This window comes from Heterodontus francisci, chromosome 4 (genome assembly GCF_036365525.1).
Source record: "Heterodontus francisci isolate sHetFra1 chromosome 4, sHetFra1.hap1, whole genome shotgun sequence".
Lineage (NCBI taxonomy): Eukaryota > Metazoa > Chordata > Chondrichthyes > Heterodontiformes > Heterodontidae > Heterodontus > Heterodontus francisci.
In genome coordinates, this window is record NC_090374.1 from 40,024,353 (window position 1) to 40,048,973 (window position 24,621).

At 44.5% G+C, this 24,621-nt stretch overlaps 1 protein-coding gene across 2 annotated transcripts in view; it reads right to left on the minus strand.

The window, feature by feature from the left end:
- The window catches only part of irf2b (interferon regulatory factor 2b), a 72,407-nt gene that overhangs the window by 17,725 nt on the left and 30,061 nt on the right, over positions 1 to 24,621 (minus strand). For both annotated transcript variants that reach the window (XM_068029384.1, XM_068029385.1), the window contains 4 exons: positions 19,786 to 19,878; positions 7,667 to 7,766; positions 5,995 to 6,171; positions 58 to 104 (listed from right to left, as the gene is read on the minus strand). In XM_068029384.1, the coding sequence (XP_067885485.1) occupies positions 58 to 104; positions 5,995 to 6,171; positions 7,667 to 7,766; positions 19,786 to 19,872 (411 nt within the window). In that variant the 5' untranslated portion in view covers positions 19,873 to 19,878. The remainder of the gene's footprint in view (positions 1 to 57; positions 105 to 5,994; positions 6,172 to 7,666; positions 7,767 to 19,785; positions 19,879 to 24,621) is intronic.

Sequence of the window (24,621 nt, forward strand, 5' to 3'; positions counted from 1 at the left end):
AATTCTATGCAATCACACAAAATTACAACACAACATAGTAACTGTACATCAGTTCACCTTGGCTGGTTTGCTTGTTTCTTCCTTTTCCACTTTTGATTTCTTGCCTGCAAAGAAAGAATTCAAATTTCAGAACAAAAGTGATCAGTGACTGGCGGCTGGCAGCTCTGAACACAAGCTGACTTCTGGAACTCCAAGGTTCTGGCTGCAGAGAAATATTTAGCTGGGATGTACATCTACACCATATATATAGCCCTTCCAACATTTACGTATTGTACAGTTAAGGAATTAGAAACCCCTTACACACTCTTGCCTTTCATAGAATATTTTTAAAAGATTCTGAAATAAAATACACACAGTGCCTGGTTTGCCAAAGTAGAAAGTACAGTTTGAAGTGGTTTACGACTAATGGTTGTTTTTAGTTTAATCATTAGGAAAGGTCAGAGCTTGAACACAAAGGCAATTCTGCAACTTAAAATTCTGTCCTAACTCACGGAATGGAACCTATTTTCACGTAAAGGAAGATTGAGAGAGGATTTGATCCAAATTTTTAAATGCAGAAATGCACACAAAATACAGATATAATGTTTCCAGACTTAAACAGTGACTACAGATCTAAAGATCATTGGTAAGATTAAAGATCAGTAGTGAAACAAAAGTTCACAGCCAGAGCTAAAGGAAATGGGTATAATTAAAACAAATGGGTATAGCTAAAGGATATGGGTTCGACTAAAACACATGCGTAGAGGAAAAGATATGGGTAACAACCAAAGCACGTGAGTATAACTAAACACTATTTGTATAATTAAACTGCTTGGAAAGAATCAAAGGTCATGAGTACAGCTAAACACCATCTGTACAATCGTAAACAGAGACTAGAAATGAAAAGAATTCCCCAACACATAAAGCAGGCTGCCAATAAAATGAGCTAATATTGTATCAATTAAAACCGTTGAAAAGAAAGCTTCACAAATGTTTGTGATTGAAGGTTATGTAGTTGTTAAGTCTTCAATTAATCTATGGAATGTGATAGTCCCTGGGTTTCTGGGACCATACAATTGAATGTAACAGGTCAGGGTTGAACAAAGCAGCCTGTTGTAGATTGATGCCATGGATTGTCTGAGGGTTGTGGAAAAATTTCACCCTGGTACATAGGGCTGAATTTTATTGGGGCGCCGCTGTCTGCGGCAGAGCCCTTTGAACTCGACGGCATGCCGAGGCTAAGAATCACTCGCTGAGCCGCCCTCCCCATATTAAGTGGGGAGAGGCGGGACACTCGGCGCAGTGAGAGTCTTAGACAGTTGTGCAGCAGATCCTGGGGCCCTATTTTAAGCGCCCCAGCACCTGCTTCCTGACAGCTGTCAAAGAATACTTACCTGACTGCTGAAGAGTGGGGCTGCTGTCAATCTGGTAGCAAAGCAGAAAGTGCTGCAGAAATCCGGCAGGTCAGGCAGCATCTGTGGAGAGAGAAGCAAAGTTAACTTGTCCAAGTTCATAGACCTGAAAGTTAACTCTGCTTCTCGCTCCACAGATGCTGCCTGACCTGCTGAGTGAACCAGCACTTTCCACTTTGCTGCCACATACTTGCCCTGCTGTGTCCCAGTGTCCTGTGAAGTTGCAATTCTCTTCTCCCACTCAAGTGTAACATTCCTTCTTGTAGGCGTGCCACACCTGGGTGAATTTAATTTTGCACATTCCAGGATGTGAGACTTAAATAGACCATGAAAGGTATTACAGAAGTTTACAGAGAACACACTGACACAAATGGTAATGCACGGGTGTCACAGCAATGTAAATACATCGCTCACTAAATGTTCCTCGCCAACATGTGTGTCCTTTTCTCTGTATGAATGATGTGTGCCAGCATGTAGCGCCAATGTCACATCCCTTTGCACCGTTGGCCCTTCAGGAGAGCCAACGTATGCAATAACGTCATTGCCATGTCATCATTACTCATGAGCGTCTCCATGGACTCAGTGACACGGACATTGGCTCAGTCAGCTGTTGCCTCTAATGGTTTACACAGGGATGCTGCAGATGTGGACTGGTGCACAGCAGGTGAGCGAGGGTGATGTGTGGCTTGCAGAGCTCGTGTCGGTTCCTATGGAGCAGACAGCCTTTGTCTGATAAGCCACTTCCGTACATCCCTACCTCACTGCTAGCCCTGCGTGCAGAGCCTGAGTGCCATCTGCCCTCCCTTGCATCTTTCATGTTGTAGGTCCTCATAGTCCGAGGAGGAATCCTGTTGATGTCTCTCCTTATCATGCCAGGCCTGGTCCCTATTGGGTGCGTAGTTGTGCAGAGCAGCAAAGAAAGGAGCTGGCCTTTTCGGCCCATAGTACAGGACATCACCCTATCCATACAGGCATTGGAGGTGCTCTTTCAGCATGCCGATCTCCTGCTCAATGGTGGCTCATGTAGCTCAGTGGCTGGTATTGTATCTCTTCTCTGCAGCAGTGGTGGAGTCTCTCACTGGTGTCAGGAGCCATGTTTTCAAAGGATAGCCCTTATCTCCAAGAAGCCACCCCTCCATCTGAACCAGTTCAGTGAACAGCAGTGGCAGCCGGGACTGGCGCAAGACCCAGGTGTCATGGCAGCTGCCTGAAAAGCATTTGCTGCAAGCATCTGCGCTGTTCACATACCAGCTTTACCCAGATTGAGAGGGCTCCTTTAATGGTGACGTCTGCAGGTTGTAGCCTGGCAGCAGACCTGATGGCCACATGAGTGCAGTCTATGAACTTTATAACCTATGGCTCTCCGGCAATGATGCCAGAACCAATGGCTCTCTGGGCCTGGCTGTGAGAGTCCGTCCTGAAGCAGACATCATCACTGGCCCTCCGGTGCAGGACATTGGTGACCGCCCTGATGCAGCGGTGCACTGCAAACTGCGTGACCCCACTAAGGTCTCCGGTGAGTCCCTAAAAGGCTGCAGAGGCGTCAGGCTTGAGAACCACTGCCACTATGAGGAACAAAGGCATGGGATGTCCACCGGAGCCCATGGGCTGTAGGTCATCCTTGAGCAGGGCACAGAGACGTGCCACCACCCTCTCTATATGCGCTATCTCCTCTGACATCCGATGGCATGTCATGTGGGGCCTGTAGATGCACGGCAACTGTAATGGCGGGCTCCCCTTGGGGACTGCTGCTCATGACCGGGGGCTTCTACGTGGATCACATCTGCCTGTTGATATTGCCTCTGGTGCATCGGGATCTTCACGTGCAGAGGATCACACAATGTCGGATGAGCCATACCTATTTCCTTGTGATAAATAAAGTTGAACCCTACATGTATTCGAAGGTTCCTAACAGGGCAGGGATTGGTGTTGACGGGTAGATCAGCTGCTTTCCTGGATCAACTATGTGGCGTACCATGGCATTGCCCATCTTGGCCAACACTCAGAGTGGCACAACATGACCACATCAAGCTCCTACCAGCTGAATCGATTGCCCCCACCATCCTTAACACCTTAATGCTCCTGCCCTTTCTGGCACCCTTCCCACACACAGGGTGCCTAGTGTGCCATCGCCCCCTCACAAACACAGAGCGTACACTGTTAACGGAGGGATGGTACATGGTACCTCCCTTCATACCAGCACAGCTTTCCCTCCAGTAATCCCGGACCCTCTCCTTTTAAGAATGCAGAGTTAGACCCCTGTGCATCCACACCCCCCACTCCTCCCTTCCAGAATGCAGAGTTATACCCCTGTGTATCCCCCTCCCTCCTCCCTTCCAGAATGCAGAGTTAGACCCCTGTGTATCCCCCTTCCCTCCTCCTTTCCGTAATGCAGAGTGAGGACTCGCTGGCTTTTCAGATCGTGAACGGGATGGCACGTGATGGCCACCCGTTCAACAAAAAATCTGGCAGTGTCAGTGGAGAGGCTGCGGGCTGCATAATCAGCATAGGTAAGCAATCATTGCCATATGCTAATTGTGGTGCCACTGCCTGGCGGCCGGTGGGGGCGGGGGCGCTGCACCGAGGTCCCGCCGCCACCGGTAAAATGCAGTGGGCCCATCTCGACGTCGCGAGTTGAAGCGGGCTTCTCCCTGCAGCATTTTACCGGCCCTCGCGCCGTGACCCGCGCCATTGAGGAGCAGGTAAAATTCAGTCCATAATGTGGAAACATAAAAATTGGTAGACAAACGAAGGCCAAGGTCTATCTAGTTTGTTTTCTACCATCCTGGTAGTGACACGATACAATGATAATGGAGTTGCGACTAATCATGTCAATCAATCTCTATGATGACAACAGACTTAGACATGAGACGAAGAAAGTCCCCAGTGGCGAAAAACTTCGGTACATAGGCACAAAGTCACATGTTCCTCCAGAGTACGCTCTTACCATATGTGATGTCTCAAATTACTCATATAATGCATTCCAAAATGATACTTTGTGTAAGAAGTCTATCTAATCTGCATTTGAATGAATTAATACTGTTTCCATCAATTCCCTAAGGAGCTTGTTCCATAGATTTAACACACGCTTACTGAAATAATGGACTGAATCTTAACTCCCAAAAACAGATGGGTTGGGGTCAGGTCAGAGGTAAAGATTTTTAAAAATCTAACTCAGGAACCCCACCCGCCTACTTCCAGCTTTAACAGAGGCGAAAGGAGGGGCAGACGACCAAATGTGCTCGTAGGAGGCAGGTTGATCGTGTAAATATTGCCATGAGGCTGCCTGCCTTCATTTTAAAAGTCATTCTATTTTTAACTCATATTGGCCGGGTTTCTCAGGCCTCGGGAAACTTGGCAGGGGAAAGGAGACGGGAAGGGTTGAATCCATGTTATAAAAGTGCCTTTAAAGCACTGCTTATTGTCCAAGAGGCACAGAAATGTTTCCCCAGGCTAACAAGCTACCCAGTAAACTATCCCCCTTGCAATCTGTATGCTCCCCCGTTCCCCCACCCCCGACCACTCTGCAGCTAAAAGCTGCAGAATTTTTGGGAAACCTATTCTTCCTAAAAACTGCATTCATATCATCTCTCAACTTTCTCTTTTTCAGTAAGGACATGTCTAATTTTCACAATCATTCATCATAATCCAATCCCTCCATCCCCTCAATCATCTTGTTGCCAACTTCCTTTTAGTAGCTACAATATTTTTTTGTACTGCTGTGGCCAGAACTGTGCACAATATTCTAAGTGCATTTGATATAGGAAGTGGAAGAATTACCTCACTATTTTGGCTCAAAATTGACCTTTAAATAGATCCCAACATCTAACCTGCTTTACTCACTGCCACCAAGCAATGGCTTCAATTTATTATCAATCAGGACCCCCAAGTCTCTTTCATTTTCTATGCACATTATATTCTTGCCATTTAAGGAATAGTCCCCTCCTGGATATTTTTGTTCCCATGCGAAACATTTTGCATTTCTCTACATTGAATGTTATCTGCCACCTGTCTGCCCAATTCCCAAATATATTCACATATTCAACTTTGCCGTCTATCACCTTCATTAGCTTTGTATCATTTGCATATTTAGCCGCTGTGCTTGTGATCCCTGGATCCAGATTATTTATGAAGCTTTTAAGCAAAAGCTTAATACGCACCTCAACATTTTTGCTAAGATTGCTAACAGGAGGAATTTAAGCACCCCCAGGCACCCAACCCTCCCTGGCACCTTTTGAACAAAGTTACCAGGAAAAGCCATTGAAGTGGATAGTATAGATTGGTCCAAGAGGAATTCAAATGTTTTTCAGAAGAGAGAAAGGATTGAAAGAGATAATGAGAAGGCAGGTGCTGACCAATGAACAAGTGATAGGCTAGTTTAGGCCTAGTCACTGCTTCATGTTCCTAAAAATTCTTACATTTATGGCCTAATAATAAGGATTGATTTTTGAGGCTGTAATCAATGTCAGGATTCAGATGACAGATATAAACCATTAAAATGTCGGGCTCATAGTTTATAATGTAATTTGAATCCCTCGCTGTTTTATCACTGCTCCAGTCACCATTATATATTCTATTTGCTTGTTTTGAGTGCATCGACTACCTTTTTTATTTGGCTTTTCAGAGGCTGGTAGCATTCTGTACACCCTGTATGCATTAGTCCCCTTTTTGATACTCTTGTCCTTTACTTCTTCTATGTCAGGTAATGAGTTCATGGCACAGCGGAAATTGGCCTTCCATGTCTTAGGATCAGGTTTGTCTACACCATGATGGTATTTTCCTGTCAGTGTAAAGGAAAAAACAAAGGAACAGCCTTTTAGTACTTGCAAAGTAGTTGTGATAGATCTATTGCAGACATGTCATTCAAGCCCTGTTGATTAAATCTAACATATAATAAATGGTCTTTTACTATAAGCCGAGAAGTGACTGTCCACCATGTTATTGTATGAATGCTTAAGACACTCCTAACAAATTCCTCTTATTGCTAAATAAATTAAGCTTTTAACTTGCCAAACAGTTAACACTTCTATTCAAATAGCAGAGAAAGGCATTTGACACATTTGACACAAGCATGTCACATTCATACAATAACAAAGCCAGCAATTAATTTCTAGTTTATCATGTTTGATATATTACAGTGTTTTTTTTCTTGATTCTATTTCCATACACATTTTGTATGAAAATTCAACTAAAAGCTTATATTTCTGATTTTCACAAAAGCATGCTAATAGACCCACTAGCTCAAACAGTAACAGATCCTAGCCCTTGGCTTGGAACACCAAATGCTCAAGTGCCTGGGCTGCTCATCATTTAAATATTCTTCTTTTATAAAAAGGCATATGGGATCCTGGGCTTTATAAATAGAGGCATCGAGCTGAATTTTTATCGCGCACTGCATTTCTTGGTGGTGCGCTTTCAGCCCGGCGGCCTTCCGACATGGAAGGGCCGCCTAGCAGCCCTCGAGATATTTTGCGCAGGGGCTTATTTAAATAGTGGGAGCGGAGCGGAGTGGATGGCCCTTCCCCAAACCCATCACCCCCCCCCACCAAAATGGTCATTTCAATACCCGAAATGACCAACACTTGCCTTTTTCCGTACCCAAACTTTACCCCCTAAACTTCTAACATTTAGCCTATTACCCCTTCCCACCATCTCCACATCCAATAAAAATTGATTTCCCCACTCCTCCACCCATCCTACCCTGAAATTTTTATTACTCCCCTCTCCCCACCAGATTCTCGCCTCAGAACTCTGTGCGGAATTCCAAAGGCGCGCGAAGGCCGAACGGAGGCCATAAAATTGGCGTGGAACGACAGGTAAGTTAATATGAATATAATTAATGTCAATTTAAATATGCAGATGAAGGGCCCGCCGCCAGGCAGTGGGGGGGGGGGGGGGAGGTGGGGGAGTGGGGGGCTGCACCGAAGTCCCCCCGCCACTGGTAATCTACAGCGTGCCCTTCTCAACGTCGTGGGTCGAGGCGGGCCTCTCCCCACAACATTTTACCGGCCCCGCACCGCGACCTGCGACGTCGAGGGGCCAGTAAAATTCAGCCCATAGAGTACAAAAGTCAGCAGATTATGATGAACCTTTATAAAATATTGGTTCAGCCTCAACAGGAATATTGTGTCCAATTCTGGCACCACACTTATGAAGGATATGAAGGCTTTGGAGAGGGTGCTGAAAAGATTTACAAGGATGGGTCCAGGGATGGGGGAATTCAGTTACGGGAATAGATTGGAGAAGCTGGGGTTAGTTCACTGTTATTTATCTACCTGTATGAACTGCCCAGTTTTTAAATAAAGGGGCATCCTTCTCTACATCCCATCCATGTCGAGCAGCATGCATCCACGGAATCTGAAAAATCTTCTTTTCCTAGAAAAATAATATCACAATTAATTTAAAGACAATGCCATCACTAGTCTTTTTTTTTTAAAGTATATTCTCAGGATGTGGGCGAGGCCAGTATTTATTGTTCATTCCTTGAGAAAGTGGTGGTGGGCCTTCTCCTTGAACCGTTGAAGTCCATGTGATGAAGGTATCCCCACAATTCTGTTAGATGAGGAGTTACAGGATATTGACCCAGTGACAATGTCCAAGTTGGGATGAGGTGTGAATTGGAGGGGAACCTGGAAGTGAAGTTGTGCCATGAACCTGCTGCCCTTGTCCTTCTCGGTGGTGGACTTGGGAGATGCTGATGAAGAAGCCTCGGCGAGTTGTTGCAGTGCATTCCCAAGATACTGCAGACTGCAGCCATGATACGCTAATAGTAGAGGCAGCTACTTGAGTGTTGTTGGAGATGCACCCATCCAGGGAAGTGGATTGTGCATTGTAGGTGGGAAAGAGGCTTTAGGGAGTCAGATGTAGTCTATATGGACTTCAGTAAGGCTTTTGATAAGGTTCCGCGTGGGAGATTGATCAAGAAGGTAAGAGCCCATGGGATCCAGGGCAATTTGGCAAATTGGATCCAAAATTAGCTTTGTGGCAGGAGGCAGAGGGTTGTGGTTGAGGGTTGTTTTTTGCGATTGGAAGCCTGTGACCAGTGGTGTACCACAGGGATCGGTGCTTGGACCCTTGCTGTTTGAAGTGTACATTAATGATTTAGACAAGAATATAGGAGGTATGATCAGTAAGTTCGCAGATGACACGGAAATTGGTGGTGTCGTAAATAGTGAGGAGGAAAGCCTTAGATTACAGGACGATATAGATGGGCTGGTAAGATGGTCAGAGCAGTGGCAAATGGAATTTAATCCTAAGAAGTGTGAGGTGACGCATTTTGGGAGGACTAATAAGTCAAGGAAATATACAATGGATGATAGGACCATTGGAAGTACAGAGGGTCAGAGGGACCTTGGTGCACTTGTCCATAGATCACGGAAGACAGCAGCACAGGTAGATAAGGTGGTTAGGAAGGCATATGGGATGCTTGCCTTTATTAGCCGAGGCATAGATTATAAGAGCAGGGAGGTTATGATGGAATAAAAACAAAAAATGCTGGAAATAGTCAGCAGGTCTGGCAGCATCTGTGGAGAGAGAAGCAGAGTTAACGTTTCAAGTCAGTGACCCTTCTTCAGAACTAGCAGATATTAGAAATGTGAAAGGTTTTAAGTAAGTAAAGCAGAGGTGGGGCAAGAGCAGGTGTAGATAGGACAAGGTCTGAGAGAATAACCGACCAGAAGGTCATGGAGCAAAGGCAAACAATATGTTAATGGTGTGTTGAAAGACAAAGCATTAGTACAGATAAGGTGTTAATGGACTGCAAACTGAGCAGCCACAAGTACAAACATGAAAAAAACAGTGGGTAGGCAAACTGAACAAAGATAAAATAAAATAAACGCAAAAAAATATATAAATAAAGAATAACTAAAAATAAAAGTAAATTGGGGGGCCCGTCATGCTCTGAAATTATTGAACTCAATGTTCAGTCTGGCAGGCTGTTCCTCGAGCTTGTGTTGGTGTTCACTGGAACACTGCAACAATCCCAGGACAGATGTGAGCATGAGAGCAGGGGGGAGTGTTGAAATGGCAAGCAACCGGAAGCTTAGGGTCAAGCTTTCGGACTGAGCGGAGGTGTTCCACAAAGTGGTCACCCAGTCTGCGTTTGGTCTCCCTAATGTAGAGGAGACCACATTGTGAGCAGCTAATACAGTATACTACATTGAAAGAAGTACAAGTAAATCATTGCTTCACCTGAAAGGAGTGTTTGGGGTCTGGGATAGTGAGGAGAGAGGAGGTTATGATGGAGCTGTACAAAATGCTAGTTAGGCCATAGCTGGAGTACTGTGTACAGTTCTGGTCGCCACACTATAGGAAGGAAGTGATTGCACTGGCGAGGATGCAGAGGAGATTCACCAGGATGTTGCCTGGGCTGGAGCATTTCAGCTATGAAGAGAGACTGAATAGGCTAGGGTTATTTTCCTTAGAGCAGAGAAGGCTGAGGGGGGACCTGATTGAGGTATACAAAATTATGAGGGGCATGGATAGGGTAGAAAGTAAGAAACTTTTTCCCTTAAAGGAGGTGTCAATAACCAGGGAGCATAGATTTAAGGTAAAGGGCAGGAGGTTTAGAGGGGATTTGAGGAAAAATGTTTTCACCCAGAGGGTGATTGGAATCTGGAACACACTGCCTGAAGGGGTGGTAGAGACAGGAACCCTCACAACATTTAAGAAGTAATTTAAATGAATACTTGAAACGCTATAGCATACAAGGCTATGGGCCAAGTGCTGGAAAATGGGGTTAGAATAGATAGGCTCAATGGACATCGTGTGCCGAAGGGCCTGTTTCTGTGCTGTACAACTCTATGACTTTATCTCGCTATTAGATGGTGAGCCACACTGCACAATATCCAGCCTCTGACCTGGTCTAGCAGCCATGGCATTTATGTGGCTGGTCCAGTTCAGTTTCTGGTCAATGGTGACTCCCCCCCGGATGTTGATGGTGGGGGATTTGACAATGGTAAGGCTATTAAGTGGTTAGATTCTCATGTTGGAGATGGTTAATGCCTGACTCTTGTATGTTACTGCCACTTATCAACCCAGCTCTGGATATAACACAGGTCTTGCTTCATGCGGGCATGACCTATTTCATTATCTGAGGAATTGTGAATGGTGCTGAGCACTGTACAATCATAACTGAACAGCCCCATTTCTGACCTTATGATGGAGGGAAGGTCATTGCTGCAGATAGCTGGGTCTAGGAAGCTGCCCTGAGGAACTCCTGAGATGACTGGCCTGCAAACAACCACAACCATCTTCCTTTCCGCCAGGTACGACTCCAACAGTTGGAGCGTTTTCTCTCTGATCCCCATTGACTTCACTTTTACTCGGGCTCTTTGATGATGTCTTGAGCAGTTACTCTCACGTCACCTCTGGAATTTAACTCGTGTCGATATATGGACCACGTTGTAATGATGCTCCCACTAGCAGTGTATCTTAGCACATCAGATTTTCTATTATAGATGCTCACACTTTTACTTAAAAATGTTTTCAAATGGGCAAATGTTTCAAGTTGCTGTTTTCAACTCTCACAACCCCATGGCATTTCGGCAGTGAATGTGTTAACCAGAAACAGGGTCATTGTCACAACTACTGATCCCTCTTCCATCTCCTAGCTACAGAGCTTCCAACTGTGCTACTTATTTACAAATGTGTGCTGGCACCATTGTACTATAGTGCTGAGAAAAAAAAGACTTGCATTTATATAGTGCTTTTCACTGCCTCAGTGTTAATTATATATCAACTGGGGTTAACTGTAGTCAGGTGGTGGGTATTAATTGGGGCCTCGACTGTGCTCATATATATAGGAGCAGGCTGAAAGTGTGTGGTTGATGGGTTGGAGGTGCACGATATGTAATGTGTGTCTCTGTAAATAAAAGTTTGCAAGTGTATAAAGATTTGGTTCCAGTGTTCTTTCCTTCACCACCTGCTATCTGAGTTAGAACACTCAGGATGTCTCAAAGCACTTTAGAGCCAATGAAGTACTTTGAAGTGTAGTCACTGTGATGTCGGAGACAGGGCAGCCAATTTACACATAGCAAGTTCCCACAAACAGCAATGTGATAATATACGAATAATATGTTTTAGTGATATTTATTGAGGGATTGATAATGGCCAGGACACTGGGGATCGCTCCGCTATTCCTCGAAATAGTGCAATGGGATTTTTTTTTACATCCACCTGAGAGAGCAGATGGGACCTTGGCTTAACATTTCATCCAAAAGGTGAACTGTTGAGCTATGTATTCCAAACAGAAATAAATACTTAGGTGCTTTAAGTATCAAACTAATTTTAAATTGACCAAAGCCAGACATAAAGGAGGGTTTATCCGTTGGAGAAGCTGCCTATAATATGAACAAGTGTGCTACAGTCGCCTGGTCACATTTCTCCATTAGAAATTGCTTTGTTAGTGCTCAAAGCCTGACCTTGAAGGCCTAGGTGTAATCAGTGGCAAGCATTCACTCCAAAAAATGTGAACAGTTATCCTGTACTTTTGCCACTTAATAGTGACTCATTGATGCAACATGCGGATCTGAGCTGTTTCTGTCTGACACGGAAATAATCACACAATAATTTCATTCCTTTGGACAACAGGAAGCTGACTAATCATGCTTCACCTACTATAACAAACATTTAACAACAACTGGTATTTGTAGAGCGCCTTTAATGTGGTAAAACTTTCCAAGGTGCCAACACACATGCAGCTGGAAACCAGCCACAGTGGCAACAGTGAAAAGCACTGCACAAAAATCGAGCGCTCTGTCTTCTGAGCAATTACAAACTGCAGTGGTAGGAAAAGTGTGTACAGCATAATTAATAAACCTCTCCTTGGAAATATTGCAAAAACCATGCAATCCCATTAATTATTGGTGCAGTAGAATTTCCCTAATGGGTCTTCACTAACCGATTTCTAACCCTGCATATTCATGGTTCCTGATGTTCATTGCTTGTTCCTACTGTACTTGCCAACTGTAGTTGGCAAGCCTTCTCCAGCTAAGCCCTTTTCTCCCTGGTCTGTTTAAAGTGCTGTCAGGTGAGGTATTAATCAGCTCGTGACTGTGCTCAACAACAAAATGAAAGGGAAGAGAACCAAACTGAGATAAAAGCAAAAAAACTGCAGGTGCTGGAAATCTGAAATAAAAACAGAAAGTGCTGGAAATACTCAGCAGGTCTGGCAGCATCTGTGGACAGACAAGCAGAGTTAATGTTTCAGGTCTGTGACCCTTCATCAGAACTGGTAAAGGTTAGAAATGTAATAGGTTTTAAGCAAGTAAAGCGGGAGTGGGGGGGAAAAGAGAACAAAAGGGAAGGTGTGTTATTCGACAGAGGGCCAGAGAGATTAACTGACAAGGAGGTCATAGGGCAAAGACAAGGAGAGTGTACTAATGGTGTGGTGAAAGACAAAGCATTAGTGCAGAGAGAGTATTAATGACAGAATAATGAACAGCCCAGGCCAAAAGCACAAACATGAAAAAAACAGTAGGCAGGCACATGGCAAAATAAATGATGGAACAAAAATAATTAAACAAACTGAGGCTGTGTGTCTCCAGTGTTCTTCCTGCTGGGCAAGGCAGCAGATTGTGCTTTGTCATCCTCATGTACTTCAACATGCTCTTGGTGCCAGCGACTAAGTCTGCACTAAGAAGGATGATGAGGTATTCTCACCATCTCTGCAAATCCACAATTGTCACTGATGTGTGAATTAAGGAATGCCGGGACCAGCTTCTGTCGTTACATTGAGCTGGGTTTTCCCACGGTCTTCGGGGCCCCAACACAGGACCAAATTGGGGTCCTGAGACTGCACTTGCTAGCAGCGGGACTACTCGGCAATCTTCAGGGAGGCGGCCTCCTAATTGGCTCCCAGAGGGCCTGCAGCTCTGAAACCTCAGCAGTCCCACCGGGAGAGGTGGGCGCAGCTGAGGTAAGTCGGAGACCGCGAGGGTGCCTCATTGTGGAGGTGCCTATGGAGGAGTACATTTAAATAAAAAGTACTGAGGGGCGAAGCTGGTAGGCATCTCGGGAAATCCCTGTGGGTGGATCGTTTGGGCCATGATTGCAGCCTCTCCTGGTCGTCGCCCCGTCATTGGGGCTCGCAGTCTCCGGCTCCAATAACCCCCTAGCCTGTCACAGGGAGGATGCCTCCATTGAGCTGGGTGACCTCTGCAAGCAGCGGGGGGGGGCACTCCACCGCCTGCAAAATGCCAGCAAGGCCGCAAAAACGCCCCTAATTGTTAATGTTAACTGGCTGCTCGCTTCTGTGTAGCGGGCAGCTGATGGGCTTCCCAGCCTGCCCCTGGGAATCTTCCCCAGTGGCAGGAATGTGTTGGAGAACCATCCCAATGCAGCTTCCCCATATTCTCCTCACCATCCCTCCACCTCCAAGACCTCCATCTCGGGGCTGAGAAAATTCAGCCCAATATGCCGAACAAATTTAGTGAGTTAATTGAACATCCCTCCACAAGCCACGCTCTCCTCCCCTCCCCCCCCCCCCCCCCCCCCCATTCACCAATCACTGAATCTACCCTTTCCTCTCAGGGGTTGGGTGAAAAAAGTAATGATTTGTTAAGCTGCTCTGTCTTATGGCATTGCATTCCAGCTACACGGAACAGCTGCTTGCCAGCAGGAACAACAGAGCTCAGCTGGAGTTAACAGCTCAGCCATTACTCTTTCATCATTAGAGGAAATGTGTTTTAATTGTTCTCTGACCGAGCTTTACCATCAAGTTTTGTTTCAAATTCTCCTTAAACTTTCCAGGGTCAAAATTCCACAGCTCCTCCAGCATACGCCTGCCAAGATTCCAGAGGAAGTGCAGCAGAAAGCTCAGAAACAGGCCAGCCCCTTCCAGCCTTTTAACATTAACAACTTTAGATCGTAACCAATGCTCCCACTGTCTCTCATGCAGCAGGTGCTGGTAATGGAGGATAGCTGCACCAGAGTCAATGGGTGCAGAGCAGGTATGGGCTTGTGCTTGGGTTGGGGTCCCCCTATGGATACAAGGCCAGCAGAGTGGTCCAAGCCCCTGAGATCTACCTGCCTTCCTCTGTCACATTCCCAGGCCTTCTCCGCTTTGTCAGATTTTTAAAACTTTCTTTCCATCTGCTCTTCAGTTGTCATCATTTATACATCCTCTGGTCCTTCTTTTGTTTCTATCCATGTCTCATTAACACCCCCTTTTGCTTTTCACCCTCATCGTTTTTGTCACTGACTTTGTCAAAATTACAGTAAATGAAAAGGTTGTTGGGATACTGGATGAGATATAAAAAAAGATAGAGGAGGCACTGGAAAGGATGGGGGCACATAAAGTGGGTAAGCCACCCAGCCCAGATGACCCAGACGAGCAGTGGGGCACCCAAAGCTCCGCTTCAAGGATGCTAGCAAGCGTGACATGAAGACCCTAAATGTCGACTATGGCACTTGGGAGTCACCAGCTGGCGAAAGAGGGAAATGGTAACACATCCTGTGGACTGGTGTGCACTACCACGATGACCAGTTGCTACAGCAGCTTGGCAACAGGCGCCAACTCACAGCGTCATTTGGCAGCTTCAAGTGCAGCACTTGTGGCCGAACCTATCTCTCAAGGATTGGCCTTCACAGCCATCAAAGGTGGACCAAGAGAAGACACCCCACCTAAATGGATTGTTTGCTGCATGTTCGTCATCTTTCGTCGATGGAAGGAAGCAGACGATGCAGGAGTAGGAATTGCAATGACGATGACCACAATCTTCCAATCCCCCTTAGATACAAGGGTGGTGCCAAAGTGCTGGAGAATTGCAAACATTGCACACATGTTCAAATAAGGGGAGATGGATAAACCTGGAAATTACAGTCCAGTTTAATGTCAGTGGTGGCGTAGCTTTTAGAAACAATAATAAGAGAACTTTAAGAGTTACTTGGACAAGCATGGACTAATAAAGGAGAGCTTGCATGGATTTCGTAAGGGCAGATCATGTTTAGAGTCAAAGTTATCCAGCACAAAAACAGGCCCTTTGACCCATCGTGTCCATGCCGGCCATCAAGCACCTATCTATTCTGATCCCATTTTCCAGCACTTGGCCCGTAGCCTTGTATGCTATGGCGTTTCAAGTGCTCATCTAGATGTTTGATGAACTGGATTGAGTTTTTTTAATGAGATAACCGAGAGGATGGATGAGGGCTGTACAGGTGATTTTGTGTAAATGGACTTTCAAAAGGCATTTAATAAAATACCACATATTAGGCTTGTTAGCAAAATTAAAACCTATGCGATAAAAGCAGCAAAAGCAGCATGGATGCAGAAATGGCAAAGGGATAGAAAACAGACTGTTTTTCAGACTGGAGGGAAGTTCACCAAGGTTGAGTACTAGGACCAGCGCTGTTTTTGATACACATTAATGACCGGAACTTGGGGAGACAGGACACAATTTCAAAATTTGCAGCCAACACAAAGCTTGGAAGTGCAGAAAACAGTGAGGAAGATTGTAATAGACTTCAAAAGGTCATAGACAGGCTGGTGGAATGGACAGTCACATGGTAGATGTAAGGCAACACGGAAGAGTTGAGCTGATACATTTTGGTAGGATGAATGAGGAAAGACAATGGGCTGCATTTTATTCTGGCAACCTACCTCGGCCCTTCGTCATACCCCGAAGCTATTTAATGGCAGGCAGGCAATTAACTGCCCGCCACTGGGGATGCTGTCCCTTTAAGGGATGAGCTCCCAGCCATTCGGAAGGCTGGCAGCTCTACAGTACCAGCAGCACCACCGTGAGTTCTTGCCACTGTCGGTACTGCAGGAGGCCCTCCAGTACTGAGGAGAGGAAAGAGCCCAGGTGAGGTGAGTGGGGTCGGGATCGCTGAAGCCATTCAGGCAGACCCCAGTGAAGGGGTAGGGGAGGGAGGTTGGTAAGGGTTGGGGGTGGCGGGGGGGGGGGGGGGGTTGGTGATCTTCCCAGGGGAGATGGCGATTGCCACCAGGGGTCCCTCCTGGGGCCCGGGATTGCCCCCAAAGGAGAAATGCCCCGACCCTGCTCGGAGGCTGCCAGGCTTTACCTGGTGCTGTATCCCCATGGTAGCGGGCCCCTCCATCTTCCACAAAATTGAGGTACAGGTGGGGAGAGGACTTTAAGTGGTCATTAATTGGCCATTTAAGGGCTTCAATTGGCCTGGGGCGGGAAGGCCATCCTCAGCCTTCCCCGCCCCAGACAAAATGGCAGGAGGCCCGGGCAACATCGGGAACGGCGCTCTCTGCCATTTTGTTTGCGCCCCCCCCCCGCACATCCATGCCTGCCTCCAAGGGCGGATCAAAATTCTTCCCAATATATGCTACATGGTACAATTTTAAAGGGGTTGCAAGTTTGGCACTTCTCAATCCCTATAAAAGGTTTACTAGATTGATATCTGGAATGAGCGGGTTGTCTTATGAGGAAAGGTTGAACAGACTGGGCTTGTTTTCACTGGAGTTTAGAAGAGTGAAGGGGAGACTTGATTGAAGTTTATAAGATTCTTGGGTGGCACAATGGCACAGTGGTTAGCATCACAGCTCCAGTGACCCGGGTTCAGTTCTGGGTACTGCCTGTGTGGAGTTTGCAAGTTGTCCCTGTGACCGTGTGGGTTTCTGCTGGGTGCTCCGGTTTCCTCCCACAGTCAAAGACGTGCAGGTTGATAGGTAAATTGGCCATTGTAAATTGCCCCTAGTGTAGGTAGGTGGTAGGAGAATGGTGGGGATGTGGTAGGGAATATGGGATTAATGTAGGATTAGTATAAATGGGTGGTTGTTGGTCGGCACAGAGTCGGTGGGCCGAAGGGCCTGTTTCAGTGCTGTATCACTAAAATAAAATAAAAATTCTGAACGGTCTAGACAAAGTGGATATGGAAAGAATGTTTCCTCTTGTGGGTGAGTCCAGACCTAGGGGGCACGGTTTTAAAATTAGGGGTCGCCCTCTTAGGCCAGAAATGAGGAGAAATCTTTACTCTCTGAGGGTTGTGCGACTTTGGAATTCTCTGCCCAAGAAGGTGGTGGAGGCGGGGTCATTGAATATTTTCAAGGTGGAGGTAGATAGATTCTTGTTAGAGAAGGGAATCAATGATTATCGGGGGTAGATGGGAGAGTGGAATTCGAGATTGAAACAGATCAGCCATGATCTTATTGAATGGCAGAGCAGGCTCAAGGGACCGAATGGCCTTCTTCTGCTCGTAATTCGTATGGTCGTAAGAGAGAGACCTGGGGGGTGGTGTGCGTACAAATCTTTGATGCAGGACAGGTTAACAAAGCAGTTAACAAAGCATATGGGATCCTGGGCTTTATAAATAGAGGCAGGGTACAAAAGGTTTTGCTAAAATCACAGAATCATTACAGTGCAGAAGGAGGCCATTTGGCCCATCGTGTCTACACTGACTCTCTGAAAGAACAATTCCCTCAGTTCCATTCCCCCTGTATAAAACACTAGTTCGGCCCCAGCTGGAGTACTGCGTCCAATTCTGAGCATCACACTTTCGAAAGGATATGAAGGTTTTAGAGAGGGTACATCAGAGATTTATTAGAACTGTTCCAGGAATGAGGGATTATAGTTACGTGGATAGACAGGAGACTCTGGGGTTGTTCTCCTTAGAGCAGAGAACGCCAGGAGGAGATTTAATAGAGTTGTTTAAAATTATGAAGGGTTTAGATGGAATAAATAAAGAGGAACTGTTTCTAATGGATGAAGGGTTGATAAACAGGGGGCACAGTTTTAAGGTGACAGGCAAAAGAACCGGAGGTGACATGAGGAAAAACTTTCTTACACAACGAGTGGTTAGGATTTGTAATGCACTGCCTGATAGGGTGGTGGAAACAGATTTAATAGTAGCCTTCAAAAGCGATTGGATAAATTGGATAAATATTTGAAGGAAAAATAAATTGTCGGGATATGGGGAAGAGTGAGGGAGTGGGACGAACTGGATTGCTCTTTGAAAAAGCCAACACACTCGATGGACTGAATGGCCTCCTTCTGTGCTGTACTGTTCGATGTCTGTGTTAAATCACTCATGCCCTCCATCCTTTCACAGACCTCTCCCTTTTGTTCTTTTCCTGTCCCCTTTCCCCTGCCTCTGAACTTGCTTAAAAATTGTTTATCTCTAACATCTACCAGTTCTGATAAAAGGTCATCGACCTGAAACATTGTTTCTCTCTCCACAGATTCTGCTGAGTGTTTCCAGTATTTTCTGTTGTTTGTTCCAGAAATGCAGTCCCTGACCTGCACTTCAAGTATCTGTGGAGCCTTGTAAGGGGCAGGATGCATGTTAAGGGGAGGGGTAGAGAATGGGAAAAACCTATGCTGCATCTCCCCTTAACCTCAGCCTCTCAGAGGCCTGGTGTAACTTCAAAGGCCAGTATGCTGGGAAGGAGAAGTCATCTCAAGATAAGCACAATAGAGGATCTTCTTGGGGGACCAGGCAAAGAAATGGCCTGGAATGCCAAAAATAACTTTTTTCTCTCCAAGTGGTCCTAAGGGAGTAGAGACATGTCTTGCTGGGGAGGAAGGTCAGGGTAAGGGATGAGGACCAAACATCTCCTACTGGATGGCAGCAGGTGCCTGTGTTTCCTGCAGCATGTGGCCGACAGGCAACTAAGATGCATCTGTGGTTGTGTGGGCAGCCGGTGGTCCCATCCAAATGAGGTTCCATCCTGGTGACCCCAGCAACAGGTCAATGTCCAAGGGGAACAGTAGGCAATATCCAGGTGTAACTGCTGGGATCAGGAGCCATGCAATTTGGGAGCCTCAGAGTCCATTGTGAACAATGGAGGAAAACTCGGACAGTGCTAAAAGCAAGCACTCCATTCTTTAGTACTATGCACTCTAAATTTACGCTGCTACTGACAATTCTTCACCAGTCACTATAATAAACACTGAAAGCAAACAATGACTGCATTTTTAATACAAATGACCCAAGGCAATTTGAAGGAAACAGGCATCAAGCCAAAAAAAAACTTTGTCAAAGAGGTGAGCTTTAAGGAGGTTGTTAAAGAAGGTGAGGGATATGGTAAGATGAAGGGGTTTAGAAGAGAGGTCCAGAGGGTGGGACAAAAGTGCTGAAGGCACGATCACCAGTGGTGAGGCAAAGAGTGGTGGGGCATTGCACAGTAGGCTGGAATCAGATGAATGGTGTATCGGATGGGAGTTGTAGTTGGAATGTAGGTTCCAGAGATAAAGACAGCAGGAGCTCACCACATAGATAACTCCTAGCACAATCCCTCATTCTGGCATTCTAAAGACCAGCATTGGAGCCTAACCACTCCCTAACAGATCAGTTTTACTTTCACACTAGAACAGTGGGTTCCTGCTGCAGCTTCAAATCCAAAATCTCATTCCGATAAAACTAAAGGAGTTTGTCCACAGCATTAAATCATGCAGCATCTTTCTGAATATACTGAAGCCCTTACCTTGTTTAGCCATTTCAAACCAGGTATTTTAGTTGAATTTATTTGTTCCTCTAGCCATGGACGCATACGCATTCTCTCCACTGGCATTGCCACCTAAAATAGAATGGAAATCAGGAGAGGTTCACAGTACTTAAAAGTTAACTTCTGCAATCCCATATTCTCGCTTATGAAAGGGAAAATCAAAGCAATAGGAGGGAAGTTTTCCTTTGCCCTGGACACTTGGTGAAATCCCCTGCTGCAGGGCAGAGGGAAAACAGGGTGTGGGGTTGGGACCCAATGCTTCCTAATTGAGTCTATAAATTTTCATCCTTTTTCCCCTTCCAAAAATCAATGTAGATTTATTTACATGAACAGGATGGTTAGATTCATTCAAGAACAGGAATTTTCTGGCCTTTCGCTTCCAGTGGGAAGCTTATGAGGAGCACATATCATAAGTTTGGAAGCACAGAGTATTGTTTCCCAGCCATTAAACAAATGGCTAGCAGATCATGCATAATCTATGCCTCAACGTTGTTACGACCGAGGCAGGAGGAATGCACTGTTTATTCTCGTCCCACTTCTCCACAGGTCACAACATAAATTTAAATTTTCCCACTTACTGATATGGTCAATCATAGACTCTCTTTTTCCCAGAATAAAACACCCCAACTAGGTTTCTATAATAAACAACAAAATTATCAGTTTATTATCAACCAAGTCTTAACCAATAATGAAGTAAAATATACACACACAAATTGAAATATTAAAGCCCCTTATTTATCTTAGCCCCTCACACACAAACACATACATACCCGGTTAACTGGAAAAATAAGAGGATTTTTTTTGCTGTGAGCCCTGTTACAAAGAAAACAAAAAGAAACTACTTAGGTGGAATACTTGTCCTTGGTTTTGATCTGGTGTCCCAAATGTGTATAAACGGCTGTCACTGGGATCTTCCTTGAATAGTTCTTTCCAGGCAATTTAAAGATCAGTTTGGGTAGGCTTTACAAGAAATGCAGTTACAGAGGCTTCAGATAGGCCTTACAGCAGAAATGTGGCAACAAGGTTTCAGTTCCCACACATGCGATACACAGGTTTTCTTCAAATTCGCAGCGTTTCTTCAAATACAGTTGGAAACAGGAAACTGACACGCTGCAAATGCAGAGTTTCTTTTCCAGAGAAAGAGATGAGCTGGGTCTTCTTCTGGCAGGCAAAAATCAACAGTCTGTTGTAACTGTTCAAACTGAAACTAAAAACATTCCAGAAGTCAAGCCTCCTGACCTCTATAGATCGTGACCTGTCACTTCTTTGTAAACATCTCTCCTAGTCAAAAATAACCACTGCTGGGTGATTATCCACAGACAGGTACCTTCCAGTAAGACTTGTTTACAAGCCAAATCCAGGAACCTTCTGGTGACGTCTTTAAAAAAAACACAAAGTTCAGTATCTCTTAAAGATTCCAGATGAATCAATGTCCATAATTCAACTACAAGTCCTTAAAACATATTTTACAAAAAAAAAAGCACTCACATAACACCCATAATACAACACACCACCAAAATTATCAGCTTATTATAAAACAAATCTTAACCCACAAGGAAGCAAAGCGCAAACACACAAATCGAAATGCAGCAGTTCCCTTTTTACCTTAGCCCCTCGCACACACACACACACACATACACCAGTTAACCGAAAAAATAAAGAGATTTACTCTTTAGAGCTCTAGTTCAAAAACAAACAAAAAAAAAAGTTGGCCACAATACTTAATTAGTTTAATTTAAATCCAAGCAGCTGCCATGATGGGATTTGAACCCATGTCCCCGGGGCATTAGCCTGGACCTCTGGATTACTAGTTCAGTGACATTTTCATCTCCTCTCTCTGTGGGGACCTTTTCTGATAGATGTGTATGAACACTTACAGCTCCAGTCTGCATTGCTGTGACTATCTTTGCTGCCAGAGTGAAATGTAAAAATTTCAACTTCCCTCTTTAGGACAATTCAGTGCTTTAATACACAAGTTTCTTTTTCTACTCATTCATGGAATGTGGGCATTGCTGACTAGGACAGCATTTATTGCCCACTGCTAATTGCCCTTGAACTGAATGGTTTGCCAGGCCATTTCAGAGGCAACCACATCGGTGTGGGTCTGGAGTCACATGTAGGCCAGACCAGGTAAGGACAGCAGATTTCCTTCCCTTAAAGGACATTAGTGAACCAGATGGGTTTTTACAACAACAGACAATGCCACCATTAGATTAGCTTTTAATTCCAGATTTATTAATTTCAATTCAAATTTCACCATCTGCCATGGTGGGATTCAAACCCATGTCTCCAGAGCATTAGCTTGCACTCTGGATTATTAGTCCAGTGACATTACCACTACGCCAAAGCCTCCCCACATATCTCCAGTTGTATAATAATTTGCTTTTAAGGACTGTTTTCACCCTTCACACTAGTTTTAGAGCAGAATATATGAAGTTGAAGGTGAATCCCAGCAGCCAGCTCCAAATGACAAATACATCCACAGGAGCTATAAACAAACATTGCAAAATACCACTCTGTAATAGATGGGAGGGCAGATATGCCTTCAGGATTGACAACCTTTACAAAAACTTCCTCCCACTACTTGGTAGAATATAAATGAGCCTGCTTTAAATATCAAATAATTAAAGTCATTCCTTAATACTTGAGTGGACAAAAAGATCTCATGCATGGCAGGACGGAATTTGCCCGTCATTGGTTGCTATGGATAAGGAGAAACTTCCACCCACGTTTGGGGAATGACTCAGTAACACCATTATTACTAAGCTGTCAGACAACATCACACTCTTGTTTTGAAGCCTTTTATACAATGATGGTTTATTTCCCTATCAAATCCATAATGGCTGGAAATCATGGGCAGCACAAACTCAGGTTCCTGTTGATGCTCCTGGCAGGCAACACTGACTGCTAAAAAAACAAATTCATAAAGAGGCTCATTTCCATTCTCTAGAGCACAGACACACTGGCTTTGCCCTTACATCCTATCTTTTTACTTCAGGTGCTGACTGGCCCAAACATTTGAAGCATTTTCTGCTTTTGTTTCACATTTCCAATATTTAGAGCTTTCCCTTATAGCTCCCCATTTGTACCCATTTTTATCATTTAGCCTGTGTGGATAGAGAATAGGATTTCCTCAGAAAAAGAATGCTGCACAGACGGGTACACCTGAACCTCTTGTATATAATGTTATGATCCCTGTAGAGACCACCAACAAACCAAAAAAAAAAAATCAAATCCACTGACTTACCCCAATTTAGGAAATTTTTTTAATGTTATAAATTTTACTTTAACACAAACTAAAACCAACATAAATTAAACATTAACAGTTAAATCACAATGTATATCTTAAAGGTTACACGTTAACAATCTGATGCAACAAAGGTAGTCCTTATTAGTCCTCTGAACAGGCTTATCAGCAAGATGGCATTGAACAGTCCCACAGTACAACATAATCAGGATCTTTCTCCAGTAGTTTTTCAAGTTCTCTCCTCCAGGATGCAGATACGGACATAATGAGGTCCCTTTGATAGCGAGCGATGCAACATTCCCTTTAATGGTTTGGTTTTATCAACTGTCGAACAACCTCGGCTTTGCCCACTACCGTCCTGACGGTGTAGCTCCGCTGATAATTTTTCAGTCACCAAAGACTGCTGCCGTAAATCATTCACCAATGGTCAGCTCTCAGTCCAGGCTCCTTTGCCTACAGTCAAACTGTTTCAGCCAGCTGCTTTGTAGTCTGATTCTCTGGAAGCCCAGAAACTTGCAGTTCTCAGCCTGCCTGCTTAAAGCAATCTTGCTGATTTTCTATCCACTGCAGAGTCCTTCGCGCTTGCCAAAGGTTGTCTTACAAAACACACACATACTTTTCTTGACAACGTGAAACTAAAACTGCCAGTTACATGTCCTTGGTTAAAAAACTGGTTTTTTTTATCTCAATGACAGGACTGTTTGTTTGTCTAACCTGGGTTTGCCTCCCAGAAGCTGAAAACCCCCAGCCTCAAATCAGGGATTGTTACAAAAACAAATACATAAGCTGTACAGAACTTAGTTTACACACAAAAGACTCCACAACAATAATTTACACAAAAAACACAACCAGGAGCGCAATATGCTGAAGCATATTTGGATGAAGTTAAGATTGATTTTCATCAACTCTGAGTTCTCTTGAGTTGATACATTTCATCAAGATCAAATGACAGGCCCTAATATAGCCGGAATTTTTATTTCATTTCTAAGCCTTTCTGTTTTTTTTATCACTCAATCAACCAGATTAGACTGACTAAACACAAAGACAGAAACCAAAGTGGTGAACTGGGACTGTACATAAACTACTGCAATGTTTTGTTTAAATTTAGCCTCAAAATTAGCCTCTTCCTGACTACAATGGAAATTAATCTGTCATTCTACAAATGTCAATAATCCCATCTGCATTGACAGAAGGAAGACAAAAATGTACAGGTGCACAATTGTAGGCTAATTGAAAGCTGCAATTAAAGCTTATTTGTGCTTGTAAAGTTACAGGGACTTGAGGGAGCACTGAGAGAAATTAGATCAGAGATGTCGGTCTCTGGAGGTTGAAAGAAAAAGTTTATGCAAAGATGCTACTCAAGCCCAAAATCACTCAATATAACCAGCCAGTTGGTCCACAAAAACATTAAACTCCGAGAGATTTATTGTAGCACTTAAACATTCCAAAATTGCACTATTTTTAGTTCCTTTCATTTGTTATTACAATACAAAAAAACAAAAGCTGTAAAGAAAATGCAAGTGATTTTTAACAAAATATATTTTTTAATTACAGTGAAAACCTATCAT